Source organism: Oncorhynchus masou, chromosome 24, assembly GCF_036934945.1.
Source record: "Oncorhynchus masou masou isolate Uvic2021 chromosome 24, UVic_Omas_1.1, whole genome shotgun sequence".
NCBI lineage: Eukaryota > Metazoa > Chordata > Actinopteri > Salmoniformes > Salmonidae > Oncorhynchus > Oncorhynchus masou.
Window position 1 is genome coordinate 29,206,404 of NC_088235.1, and position 13,819 is coordinate 29,220,222.

A 13,819-nucleotide genomic window follows, 5' to 3' on the forward strand; every position below is an offset into this window, starting at 1 on the left:
TACTTTGAAGAATCTCAAATATAAACTATATTTGATTTGTCAAACACTTTTTTGGTGACTACATGATTCCATATGTGTTATTTCATAGTTTTGATGTCTTCACGATTATTCTACATTGTAGAAAATCATAAAATAAAGACAATCCCTTGAGCAGGTGTCCAAACTTCTGACTGGTACTGCATGTGCATATATATATACGTGTGTGTGTGTGTGTGTGTGTGTGTGTGTGTGTGTGTCCAAACTTCTGACTGGTACTGCATGTGCATATATATATGTGTGTGTGTGTGTGTGTGTGTGTGTGTGTGTGTGTGTGTGTGTGTGTGTGTGTGTGTGTGTGTGTGTGTGTGTGTGTGTGTGTGTGTGTGTGTGTGTGAGAGAGAATGAATGAATGTGTGTGTGTGTGTGTGCGTGTCATCTCCAGGTCTCTGTCAGGTCGGATCAGCGTTGTCTGCCAGGCGATGTGTGTGATGCCTGGATGCTCATTAGAGCCGCTGAGAGACATCTATGACAGTGAATTGGAGTGAATGCTTCTGAGAGGAACTCCGAGTGCATTTTGGGTTTGGAATACTTTCAATTTCACTCTGCTCAGTGAATCATCCCTCAATCCCTGAAAAGTAGACTGTGGAGTGACAGAGGTTCCTGTCCTTTTCTGTGGCTAGGTTTCTCTTCAGTCTGTCAGTGTGGATGGTGTGTTCTGTCCCCAAACACTGCCATAACGTTGCTAGGTTTCTCTTCAGTCTGTCAGTGTGGATGGTGTGTTCTGTCCCCAAACACTGCCATAACGTTGCTAGGTTTCTCTTCAGTCTGTCAGTGTGGATGGTGTGTTCTGTCCCCAAACACTGCCATAACGTTGCTAGGTTTCTCTTCAGTCTGTCAGTGTGGATGGTGTGTTCTGTCCCCAAACACTGCCATAACGTTGCTAGGTTTCTCTTCAGTCTGTCAGTGTGGATGGTGTGTTCTGTCCCCAAACACTGCCATGACGTTGCTAGGTTTCTCTTCAGTCTGTCAGTGTGGATGGTGTGTTCTGTCCCCAAACACTGCCATAACGTTGCTAGGTTTCTCTTCAGTCTGTCAGTGTGGATGGTGTGTTCTGTCCCCAAACACTGCCATAACGTTGCTAGGTTTCTCTTCAGTCTGTCAGTGTGGATGGTGTGTTCTGTCCCCAAACACTGCCATAACGTTGCTAGGTTTCTCTTCAGTCTGTCAGTGTGGATGGTGTGTTCTGTCCCCAAACACTGCCATAACGTTGCTAGGTTTCTCTTCAGTCTGTCAGTGTGGATGGTGTGTTCTGTCCCCAAACACTGCCATGACGTTGCTAGGTTTCTCTTCAGTCTGTCAGTGTGGATGGTGTGTTCTGTCCCCAAACACTGCCATGACGTTGCTAGGTTTCTCTTCAGTCTGTCAGTGTGGATGGTGTGTTCTGTCCCCAAACACTGCCATAACGTTGCTAGGTTTCTCTTCAGTCTGTCAGTGTGGATGGTGTGTTCTGTCCCCAAACACTGCCATAACGTTGCTAGGTTTCTCTTCAGTCTGTCAGTGTGGATGGTGTGTTCTGTCCCCAAACACTGCCATAACGTTGCTAGGTTTCTCTTCAGTCTGTCAGTGTGGATGGTGTGTTCTGTCCCCAAACACTGCCATGACGTTGCTAGGTTTCTCTTCAGTCTGTCAGTGTGGATGGTGTGTTCTGTCCCCAAACACTGCCATGACGTTGCTAGGTTTCTCTTCAGTCTGTCAGTGTGGATGGTGTGTTCTGTCCCCAAACACTGCCATGACGTTGCTAGGTTTCTCTTCAGTCTGTCAGTGTGGATGGTGTGTTCTGTCCCCAAACACTGCCATGACGTTGCTAGGTTTCTCTTCAGTCTGTCAGTGTGGATGGTGTGTTCTGTCCCCAAACACTGCCATGACGTTGCTAGGTTTCTCTTCAGTCTGTCAGTGTGGATGGTGTGTTCTGTCCCCAAACACTGCCATAACGTTGCTAGGTTTCTCTTCAGTCTGTCAGTGTGGATGGTGTGTTCTGTCCCCAAACACTGCCATGACGTTGCTAGGTTTCTCTTCAGTCTGTCAGTGTGGATGGTGTGTTCTGTCCCCAAACACTGCCATAACGTTGCTAGGTTTCTCTTCAGTCTGTCAGTGTGGATGGTGTGTTCTGTCCCCAAACACTGCCATGACGTTGCTAGGTTTCTCTTCAGTCTGTCAGTGTGGATGGTGTGTTCTGTCCCCAAACACTGCCATGACGTTGCTTCAGTCACACTGCCATGACGTTGCTAGGTTTCTCTTCAGTCTGTCAGTGTGGATGGTGTGTTCTGTCCCCAAACACTGCCATAACGTTGCTTCAGTCACACTGCCATGACGTTGCTAGGTTTCTCTTCAGTCTGTCAGTGTGGATGGTGTGTTCTGTCCCCAAACACTGCCATAACGTTGCTAGGTTTCTCTTCAGTCTGTCAGTGTGGATGGTGTGTTCTGTCCCCAAACACTGCCATGACGTTGCTAGGTTTCTCTTCAGTCTGTCAGTGTGGATGGTGTGTTCTGTCCCCAAACACTGCCATAACGTTGCGTCAGTCACACTGCCATAACGTTGCGTCAGTCACACTGCCATGACGTTGCTAGGTTTCTCTTCAGTCTGTCAGTGTGGATGGTGTGTTCTGTCCCCAAACACTGCCATAACGTTGCGTCAGTCACACTGCCATAACGTTGCTTCAGTCACACTGCCATGACGTTGCTAGGTTTCTCTTCAGTCTGTCAGTGTGGATGGTGTGTTCTGTCCCCAAACACTGCCATAACGTTGCGTCAGTCACACTGCCATAACGTTGCTTCAGTCACACTGCCATGACGTTGCTAGGTTTCTCTTCAGTCTGTCAGTGTGGATGGTGTGTTCTGTCCCCAAACACTGCCAAAATGTTGCTTCAGTCACACTGCCATAACGTTGCGTCAGTCACACTGCCATAACGTTGCTTCAGTCACACTGCCATAACGTTGCTTCAGTCACACTGCCATGACGTTGCTAGGTTTCTCTTCAGTCTGTCAGTGTGGATGGTGTGTTCTGTCCCCAAACACTGCCATAACGTTGCGTCAGTCACACTGCCATAACGTTGCTTCAGTCACACTGCCATGACGTTGCTTCAGTCACACTGCCATAACGGTGCTTCAGTCACATGTTGCTTCAGTCACACTGCCATAACGGTGCTTCAGTCACATGTTGCTTCAGTCACACTGCCATAACGTTGCTTCAATCACACTGCCATAATGTTGTTTCAGTCACACTGCCATAACGGTGCTTCAGTCACATGTTGCTTCAGTCACACTGCCATAACGTTGCTCCAGTCACACTTCCATGATGTTGCTTCAGTCACATGTTGCTTCAGTCACACTGCCATAACGTTGCTTCAGTCACACTGCCATAACGGTGCTGCAGTCACACTGCCATAACGGTGCTTCAGTCACATGTTGCTTCAGTCACACTGCCATAACGGTGCTTCAGTCACATGTTGCTTCAGTCACACTGCCATAACGTTGCTCCAGTCAAACTTCCATGACGTTGCTTCAGTCACATGTTGCTTCAGTCACACTGCCATAACGTTGCTCCAGTCAAACTTCCATGACGTTGCTTCAGTCACATGTTGCTTCAGTCACACTGCCATAACGTTGCTTCAGTCACACTGCCATAACGGTGCTGCAGTCACACTGCCATAACGGTGCTTCAGTCACATGTTGCTTCAGTCACACTGCCATAACGTTGCTTCAGTCACACTGCCATAACGGTGCTTCAGTCACATGTTGCTTCAGTCACATGTTGCTTCAGTCACACTGCCATAACGTTGCTTCAGTCACACTGCCATAACGTTGCTTCAGTCAAACTGCCATAACGTTTCTTCAGTCACACTGCCATAACGGTGCTTCAGTCACATGTTGCTTCAATCACACTGCCATTACGTTGCTTCAGTCACACTGCCATAACGTTGCTTCAGTCACACTGCCATGACGTTGCTTTAGTCACATGTTGCTTCAGTCACACTGCCATAGCGGTGCTTCAGTCACACTGCCATAACGTTGCTTCAGTCACATGTTGCTTCAGTCACACTGCCATAATGTTGCTTCAGTCACACTGCCATAACGGTGCTTCAGTCACATGTTGCTTCAGTCACACTGCCATAACGGTGCTTCAGTCACATGTTGCTTCAGTCACACTGCCATAACGTTGCTTCAGTCACAAAATAAAAATGACAGTGAATGTGCAACTTTATTTCTTTGTTCTAAGTTTATGATCTGCCAATCTGTACCATAACATCACTTCAGTTCCTACTCTACGGTAACTAACTTGAACGTGGTTGTTCGTATGACCTTGACCTATATGGCTTGGACCTCATTGTTCTGGTAAAGGCCTGAGACTGTATGACCTGTATATGGCTTGGACCTCATCTTTCTGGTAAAGGCCTGAGATTGTATGACCTGTATATGGCTTGTACCTCATCTTTCTGGTAAAGGCCTGAGACTGTATGACCTGTATTTGGCTTGGACCTCATCTTTCTGGTAAAGGCCTGAGACTGTATGACCTGTATATGGCTTGGACCTCATCTTTCTGGTAAAGGCCTGAGACTGTATGACCTGTATATGGCTTGGACCTCATCTTATTGGTAAAGGCCTGAGACTGTATGACCTGTATTTGGCTTGGACCTCATCTTTCTGGTATAAGCCTGAGACTGTATGACCTGTATATGGCTTGGACCTCATCTTATTGGTAAAGGCCTGAGACTGTATGACCTGTATTTGGCTTGGACCTCATCTTTCTGGTTAAGGCCTGAGACTGTATGACCTGTATATGGCTTGGACCTCATCTTTCTGGTATAAGCCTGAGACTGTATGACCTGTATATGGCTTGGACCTCATCTTATTGGTAAAGGCCTGAGACTGTATGACCTGTATTTGGCTTGGACCTCATCTTTCTGGTTAAGGCCTGAGACTGTATGACCTGTATATGGCTTGTACCTCATCTTTCTGGTAAAGGCCTGAGACTGTATGACCTGTATATGGCTTGGACCTCATCTTTCTGGTAAAGGCCTGAGACTGTATGACCTGTATTTGGCTTGGACCTCATCTTTCTGGTAAAGGCCTGAGACTGTATGACCTGTATTTGGCTTGGACCTCATCGTTCTGGTAAAGGTCTGAGACTGTATGACCTGTATATGGCTTGGACCTCATCTTTCTGGTAAAGGCCTGAGACTGTATGACCTGTATTTGGCTTGGACCTCATCGTTCTGGTAAAGGCCTGTGACTGTATTGCGTGTAGTACATCTGCTTTCATTCATGATATCTCTCTGCCATGAGGGGAACTCAATTCGCCTCAGATGCCAGCTGGAAAACCCTGGGCTGGTTTGAAAGGTTACGGTACCAGTCTGGATTATGATCAGCTTGTCCTGGAATGTACATTGGATGTTTGTGTGTGCACGTTAGTGTGTCCATATGTTTGTGCATGTCTTTGTGTGTGTGGCCTTACCCACAGCCCTGAGGGAGGTGTACTTGTTGAGGCCCAGTCCACTGAGGTTGCTGTGGGGGTGAGACATTCCTGGATAGAAGGCTGAATTGTTCAGGTGGTAGTGCTCTGTAGGGAGAAAGAGAGAGAGAAAAGAGAGTAATACGATTAAGATCACTTTATTTCTCAATTGTACGGGCAGAGAACTGTTTAAATGCTCCTAACATTTGTGACTGGGATTGAGAAGTCTTCTTTTCTAGTCTAGATATGTCTGTTGCAAAGGGCTGTTTTGACAGAAGGAGAAGGTGGCCTCGAGTGTTAAATGAGGTGTGGCTAATTAACAATGGAACAAACAAACTAGGTCAAAAAAAACTGTCACTAATTGCGTCAATGAGTACTGCTGGCCCAGCCTCTATCATGCTGCCAGGGGCCATAAGGAAATTGGGACACTGGAGTTGCATAGGGGCAGATCCTGCTCATACCCTGCATGGTCAGTGGCAATATATCTGGGGTCAGTTGGAAACATATATGAACACATAGGCAGAATCAGAATGAATATTCCCATAGAAATCCCCACATTTTTTAACAGTGCCATGGCATAACATTGCAGTATGATATTGGTATATGTCTGTGACCTCTCAATGTTGATTGATTCAGATTAAGTGTGCATCCTCTTTTCCCTGAAGTCATTTGCTGTGTATTTGCTGTGTGTGTGTGTGTGTGTGTGTGTGTGTGTGTGTGTGTGTGTGTGTGTGTGTGTGTGTGTGTGTGTGTGTGTGTGTGTGTGTGTGTGAGAGAGAATGAATGAATGAATGTGTGTGTGTGTGAGTTTGAATGTCAAATAAAATACAATTTTATTGGTGAATGTGTGTGTGCGTGTGTGCGTGTGTGTGCGTGTGTGTGTGTGTGTGTGTGAGAGAGAATGTGTGTGTGTGTGAGTTTGAATGTCAAATCAAATAAAATTTTATTTTATTGGTCACATACACATGGTTAGCAGATGTTAATGCGAGTGTAGCAAAATGCTTGTGCTTCTAGCAGTAATATCTAACGGTAATATCTAAGTAATCTAACAATTTCACAACTACCTTTTACACACAAGTGTATAGGAATAAGAACGCGAAGCGAGGCTGCCATCTCTCTCGGCGCCGGAAGAGTGTGTGGGTGTGTGTGTGTGAGAGAGAGTATGGTTGTCTCTGTGTGTGTGTGGAAATGTTGAACTATACTTGTGGGGACCAAAAATCCCCACAAGAATAGCAAACAAACAAAAATTTGACCAACTGGGGACATTTTGTTAGTTTCTAGGAGGTAGGGTTAAGGTTAGAATTAGTGTTAGGGTTAGAATTATATTTAGGGTTTGAGTTAGGAGCTAGGGTTAAGGTTAGGTTAGTGTTAGAGTTAGGTTCAGGGTTAGGGTTAGGGTTAGGGTTAGGGAAAATAGGATTTTGAATGGGACTGAATTGTGTGTCCCCACAAGGTTAGCTGTACAAGACTGTGTGTGTGAGTGAGAGTATGAGTGTCTCTGTGTTTGAGAATTAATTAATGTGTGTGCATGTATACAGAATGATGACAGGTGTGTTTGACTGGTGTCATGGACAGGTGTGTTTGACTGGTGTCATGGACAGGTGTGTTTGACTGGTGTCATGGACAGGTGTGTTTGACTGGTGTCATGGACAGGTGTGTTTGATTGGTATCATGGACAGGTGTGTTTGATTGGTGTCATGGACAGGTGTGTTTAACTGGTGTCATGGACAGGTGTGTTTGATTGGTGTCATGGACAGGTGTGTTTGATTGGTGTCATGGACAGGTGTGTTTGACTGGTGTTATGGACAGGTGTGTTTGATTGGTGTCATGGACAGGTGTGTTTGATTGGTGTCATGGACAGGTGTGTTTGATTGGTGTCATGGACAGGTGGTTTGATTGGTGTCATGGACAGGTGTGTTTAACTGGTGTCATGGACAGGTGTGTTTGATTGGTGTCATGGACAGGTGTGTTTGATTGGTGTCATGGACAGATGTGTTTGACTGATGTCATGGACAGGTGTGTTTGACTGGTGTTATGGACAGGTGTGTTTGATTGGTGTCATGGACAGGTGATTTGACTGGTGTCATGGACAGGTGTGTTTGACTGGTGTTATGGACAGGTGAATTTGACTGGTGTCATGGACAGGTGTGTAGTTTCAAACAGCCTGGCAGGTTTTCATCAGTGCCAGTCCTTCAAACACACCCACTACTACAGAAATAGAGAGGGGTGGAGAGATAGAAAGAGGGATACTGCATTTAACCCAACCGCTCTCAATCAGTGAGGTGCGGGGGGCTGCTTTAATCGACATCTACATCATCGGTGCCCGGGGAACAGTTGTTGTTGGAGGTTAACTGCCTTACTCAGGGACAGAACAACAGATTTTTACCTTGTCGGCTCGGGGATTCAATCCAGCAACCTTTTGGTTACCGGCCCAATGCTCCTACCCGCCAGGAAGGGAGCAAATTAGAGGGAGAGAGAAGTAGAGTGGGACAAGGGGAGGGAGAGAGAGCAGGATTTGGAGAGAAAATACAGAAACTAGATAAGGATGTGAGAGAGAGATGATGCAGTGAGTGAGGGAGGGGAGATGTGTGTTTGTGGAATAAATGAGGAGATTTAGCTGAAGTATGAAGGGAGGACGTTAGTCTGAGCCCCAACACACACACACACACACACACACACACACACACACACACACACACACACACACACACACACACACACACACACACACACACACACACACACACACACACACACACACACACACACACACACACACACACACACACACACACACAGACACACAGAGGTTGTATAAAACCCATCATTCCTGTGCAGTTTTATACAGTAAGCTGATTAGCTGCGGAGATGGCTCTCATGTTCTTCTATGGTAGATTTCTACTCTACGCCCATTGTCTTACATTAGATGGCGTCACTCCTACATGACGCTCATCCTTCAGTGCAGGCGGAATCGACCGACTTTCTGATGTCAGACAATGCTCTACATCGGGGACATAGAGGGGCAATCTGCTGTCACAGCATCTCTGACCTCTCAGGAGGGCATACTGGATGTTCATTACACATGAGAATGTGAGAAGGGTATAAAAGGGATATAACATACTATAGTATTCATATGGTATCTGATGACTTTGAGCAGATAGAAGAACATACAACCAGCTTCAAACTAACTGGAACTCGCCAAACTGGAAGACTGAACACACTGTGATTTATAGTACAAATGTGATTATCATCATAGTGTTTGTATCAGTTGTCATCATTTTTTTATCTGTTCAGTATCCTTCTGCAACCAGCGTATTACTAGAATTGCTCAGTCATTGTCATAATAATGTTTGTGGGTTGGTGGAATAATCCCCAGGCCTCCCAGATAGAGACTTGGTGGAAACCATGCTGGCTGGCACTGAGGGGGGCAGAGGGCTCAGTCGCGGGGGCTTCAGGGGCTGTTTGGTGGGGGGCTAGTTAGTTATGGTAATAGGGAGCCCAGTGAGGTCCTACGGGGCCTGAGTTATTGACTTTCTACCAGTTTAGGAGCCTCATCGGAGCTCCTCTCTCTGCCTTTGATGACCTTAAGCTTTGTGTTTAACCACTCTGATTATCTTATTTTCCACCATAATTTGCAAATAAATTCATTAAAAATCCTACAATGTGATTTTTGGGATTTTTTTTCTCTCATTTTGTCTGTCATAGTTGAAGTGTACCTATGATGAAAATTACAGGCCTCTCTCATCTTTTTAAGGGGGAGAACTTGCACAATTGGTGGCTGACTAAATACTTTTTTGCCCCAAAGTATGTGTCCTTCTCTGTCTGTTCCACTTGGTCCTGGGCTACTCTCTCTGAGCTACGGAGGGTTGTTGAGAAGTGATGCAGTCATCTGAGGTACAGAGGGAAGGGAGTCAAGCAGCAGTACAAGTAATGCCGTGGATATTACACGAGAGGCCAGAAGGTGTGTTTGTGCGTCATTCTGAACACACTTACCCATACTGCCTTCGTACAACCTGTTCCCAAGACACAGTTATTGTGTGTGTTCATAGCCGTGAAACACTAAGAGACCGCTGAGACAAGCAAGCGTGTGTGTGTCTGTGTGTATGTTTGTAATGGTACATTAAGGATTATTTTGCGCCTTAGGGAGAGTGATAAAGAGTGCTGTGAGATCAGTGTAGTATCACGTTTGCCATTTGAGCTTTGCTAGTGTGGCAGACATACAGACACACACATAAACCTTGTTCTCCCCTAATACCACCCCCTATTACCACCCTGTATTAAGAACCTGTTACCCCCTATTACCATCCTATATTAAGACCCTGTTACCCCCTATTACCAACCTGTATTAAGACCCTGTTACCCTCTATTACCACCCTGTATTAAGACCCTGTTACACCCTATTACCACCCTGTTTTAAGACCCTGTTAGCCCCTATTACCACCTTGTATTAAGACCCTGTTACACCCTATTACCAACCTGTATTAAGACCCTGTTACACCCTATTACCAACCTGTATTAAGACCCTGTTACACCCTATTACCAACCTGTATAAAGATCCCTGTTTCTCCTTTTTACCAACCTGTGCTTAAAGAGTCAGACTTGGTCAGAGAAAGATGGATGGAATAGAAAGAGACAGAGAGAAAGATGGATGGAATAGAAAGAGACAGAGAGGAAGATGGATGGAATAGAAAGAGACAAAGAGAAAGATGGATGGAATAGAAAGAGACAAAGAGAAAGATGGATGGAATAGAAAGAGACAGAGAGAAAGATGGATGGAATAGAAAGTGACAGAGAGAAAGATGAATGGAATAGAAAGAGACAAAGAGAAAGATGGATGGAATAGAAAGAGACAGAGAGAAAGATGGATGGAATAGAAAGAGACAAAGAGAAAGATGGACGGAATAGAAAGAGACAGAGAGAAAGATGGACGGAATAGAAAGAGACAGAGAGAAAGATGGATGGAATAGAAAGAGACAGAGAGAAAGATGCATGGAATAGAAAGAGACAGAGAGAAAGATGCATGGAATAGAAAGAGACAGAGAAAAAGATGGATGGAATAGAAAGAGACAGAGAGAAAGATGGATGGAATAGAAAGAGACAGAGAAAGATGGATGGAATAGAAAGAGACAGAGAGAAAGATGGATGGAATAGAAAGAGACAAAGAGAAAGATGGATGGAATAGAAAGAGACAAAGAGAAAGATGGGTGGAATAGAAAGAGACAGAGAGAAAGATGGATGGAATAGAAAGAGACAGAGAAAGATGGATAAAATAGAAAGAGACAGAGAGAAAGATGGATGGAATAGAAAGAGACAAAGGGAAAGATGGATGGAATAGAAAGAGACAAAGAGAAAGATGGATGGAATAGAAAGAGACAAAGAGAAAGATAGATGGAATAGAAAGAGACAGAGAGGAAGATGGATGGAATAGAAAGAGACAGAGAGAAAGATGGATGGAATAGAAAGAGACAGAGAGAAAGATGGGTGGAATAGAAAGAGACAGAGAGAAAGATGGATGGAATAGAAAGAGACAGAGAAAGATGGATGGAATAGAAAGAGACAGAGAGAAAGATGGATGGAATAGAAAGAGACAAAGGGAAAGATGGATGGAATAGAAAGAGACAAAGAGAAAGATGGATGGAATAGAAAGAGACAAAGAGAAAGATAGATGGAATAGAAAGAGACAGAGAGAAAGATGGATGGAATAGAAAGAGACAGAGAGAAAGATGGATGGAATAGAAAGAGACAGAGAGAAAGATGCATGGAATAGAAAGAGACAGAGAGAAAGATGGATGGAATAGAAAGAGACAGAGAAAGATGGATGGAATAGAAAGAGACAAAGGGAAAGATGGATGGAATAGAAAGAGACAGAGAGAAAGATGGACGGAATAGAAAGAGACAGAGAGAAAGATGGATGGAATAGAAAGAGACAGAGAGAAAGATGGATGGAATAGAAAGAGACAAAGGGAAAGATGGATGGAATAGAAAGAGACAGAGAGAAAGATGGGTGGAATAGAAAGAGTCAGAGAGAAAGATGGATGGAATAGAAAGAGACAGAGAAAGATGGATGGAATAGAAAGAGACAGAGAGAAAGATGGATGGAATAGAAAGAGACAAAGGGAAAGATGAATGGAATAGAAAGAGACAAAGAGAAAGATGGACGGAATAGAAAGAGACAGAGAGAAAGATGGATGTAATAGAAAGAGACAGAGAGAAAGATGGACGCAATAGAAAGAGACAGAGAGAAAGATGGATGGAATAGAAAGAGACAGAGAGAAAGATGGATGGAATAGAAAGAGACAGAGAGAAAGATGGATGGAATAGAAAGAGACAGAGAGAAAGATGGACGGAATAGAAAGAGACAGAGAGAAAGATGGATGGAATAGAAAGAGACAGAGAGAAAGATGGATGGAATAGAAAGAGACAGAGAGAAAGATGGATGGAATAGAAAGAGACAGAGAGAAAGATGCATGGAATAGAAAGAGACAGAGAGAAAGATGGATGGAATAGAAAGAGACAGAGAGAAAGATGCACGGAATAGAAAGAGACAGAGAGAAAGATGGATGGAATAGAAAGAGACAGAGAGAAAGATGGATGGAATAGAAAGAGACAGAGAGAAAGATGGATGGAATAGAAAGAGACAGAGAAAGATGGATGGAATAGAAAGAGACAAAGGGAAAGATGGATGGAATAGAAAGAGACAGAGAGAAAGATGCATGGAATAGAAAGAGACAGAGAGAAAGATGGATGGAATAGAAAGAGACAGAGAGAAAGATGGATGGAATAGAAAGAGACAGAGAGAAAGATGCATGGAATAGAAAGAGACAGAGAGAAAGATGGATGGAATAGAAAGAGACAGAGAAAGATGGATGGAATAGAAGGAGACAAAGAGAAAGATAGATGGAATAGAAAGAGACAGAGGGAAAATGTCAAATTGGCTTTTTACCAAATTACCGTATAACAGACCATGTATTCACCATGCACACCCTAATTGACAAACAAACAAACCAAAACAAAGGCAAAGTCTTCTCATGCTTAGTTGAATTCAAAAAAGCCTTCGACTCAATTTGGCATGAGGGTCTGCTATACAAATTGATGGAAAGTGGGTTTGGGGGTAAAACATACGACATTATAAAATCCATGTACACAAACAACAAGTGTGCAGTTAAAATTGACAAAAGAACACACACATTTCTTCACATAGGGTCGTGAGGTGAGACAGGGATGCAGCTTAAGCCCCACCCTCTTCAACATATATATCAACGAATTGGCGCGGGCACTAGAAAAGTCTACAGCACCCGGCCTCACCCTACTAGAATTCGAAGTCAAATGTCTACTGTTTGCTGATGATCTGGTGCTTCTGTCACCATCCAAGGAGGGCCTACAGCAGCACCTAGATCTTCTGCACAGATTCTGTCAGACCTGGGCCCTGACAGTAAATCTCAGTAAGACCAAAATAATGGTGTTCCAAAAAAGGTCCAGTTGCCAGGTTCACAAATACAAATTCCATCTAGACACTGTTGCCCTAGAGCACACAAAAAACTATACATACCTTGGCCTAAACATCAGCGCCACAGGTAACTTCTACAAAGCTGTGAACGATCTGAGAGACAAGGCAAGAAGGGCCTTCTATGCCATCAAAAGGAACATAAAATTCAACATACCAATTAGGATCGGGCTAAAAATACTTGAATCAGTCATAGAGCCCATTGCCCTTTATGGTTGTGAGGTCTGGGGTCCGCTCACCAACCAAGACTTCAAAATGGGACAAACACCAAATTGAGACTCTGCATACAGAATTCTGCAAAAATATCCTCTGTGTACAACGTAGAACACCAAATAATGCATGCAGAGCAGAATTAGGCCGATACTCACTAATTATCAAAATCCAGAAAAGAGCTGTTAAATTCTACAACCACCTGAAAGGAAGCGATTCCCAAACCTTCCATAACAAAGTTATCACCTACAGAGAGATGAACCTGGAGAAGAGTCCCCTAAGCAAGCTGGTCCTGGGGCTCTGTTCACAAACACAAACACACCCCACAGAGCCCCAGTACCGTAGCACAATTAGACCCAACCAAATCATGAGAAAACAAAAAGATAATTACTTGACACATTGGAAAGAATTAACAAAAAAACAGAGCAAACTAGAATGCTATTTGGGCCTAAACAGAGAGTACACAGTGGCAGAATACCTGACCACTGTGACTGACCCAAACTTAAGAAAAGCTTTGACTATGTACAGACTCAGTGAGCATAGCCTTGCAATTGAGAAAGGCCCGCCGTAGGCAGACATGGCTCTCAAGAGAAGACAGGCTATGTGCTCACTGCACA

At 44.2% G+C, this 13,819-nt stretch overlaps 1 protein-coding gene across 1 annotated transcript in view; it reads right to left on the reverse strand.

Moving 5' to 3' along the window:
• LOC135511589 (protein shisa-9-like) overlaps positions 1-13,819 on the reverse strand; it is a 46,847-nt gene that overhangs the window by 2,062 nt on the left and 30,966 nt on the right. The window contains exon 4 of the mRNA XM_064933079.1: positions 5,492-5,596. Within this exon, the coding sequence (XP_064789151.1) occupies positions 5,492-5,596 (105 nt within the window). The remainder of the gene's footprint in view (positions 1-5,491; positions 5,597-13,819) is intronic.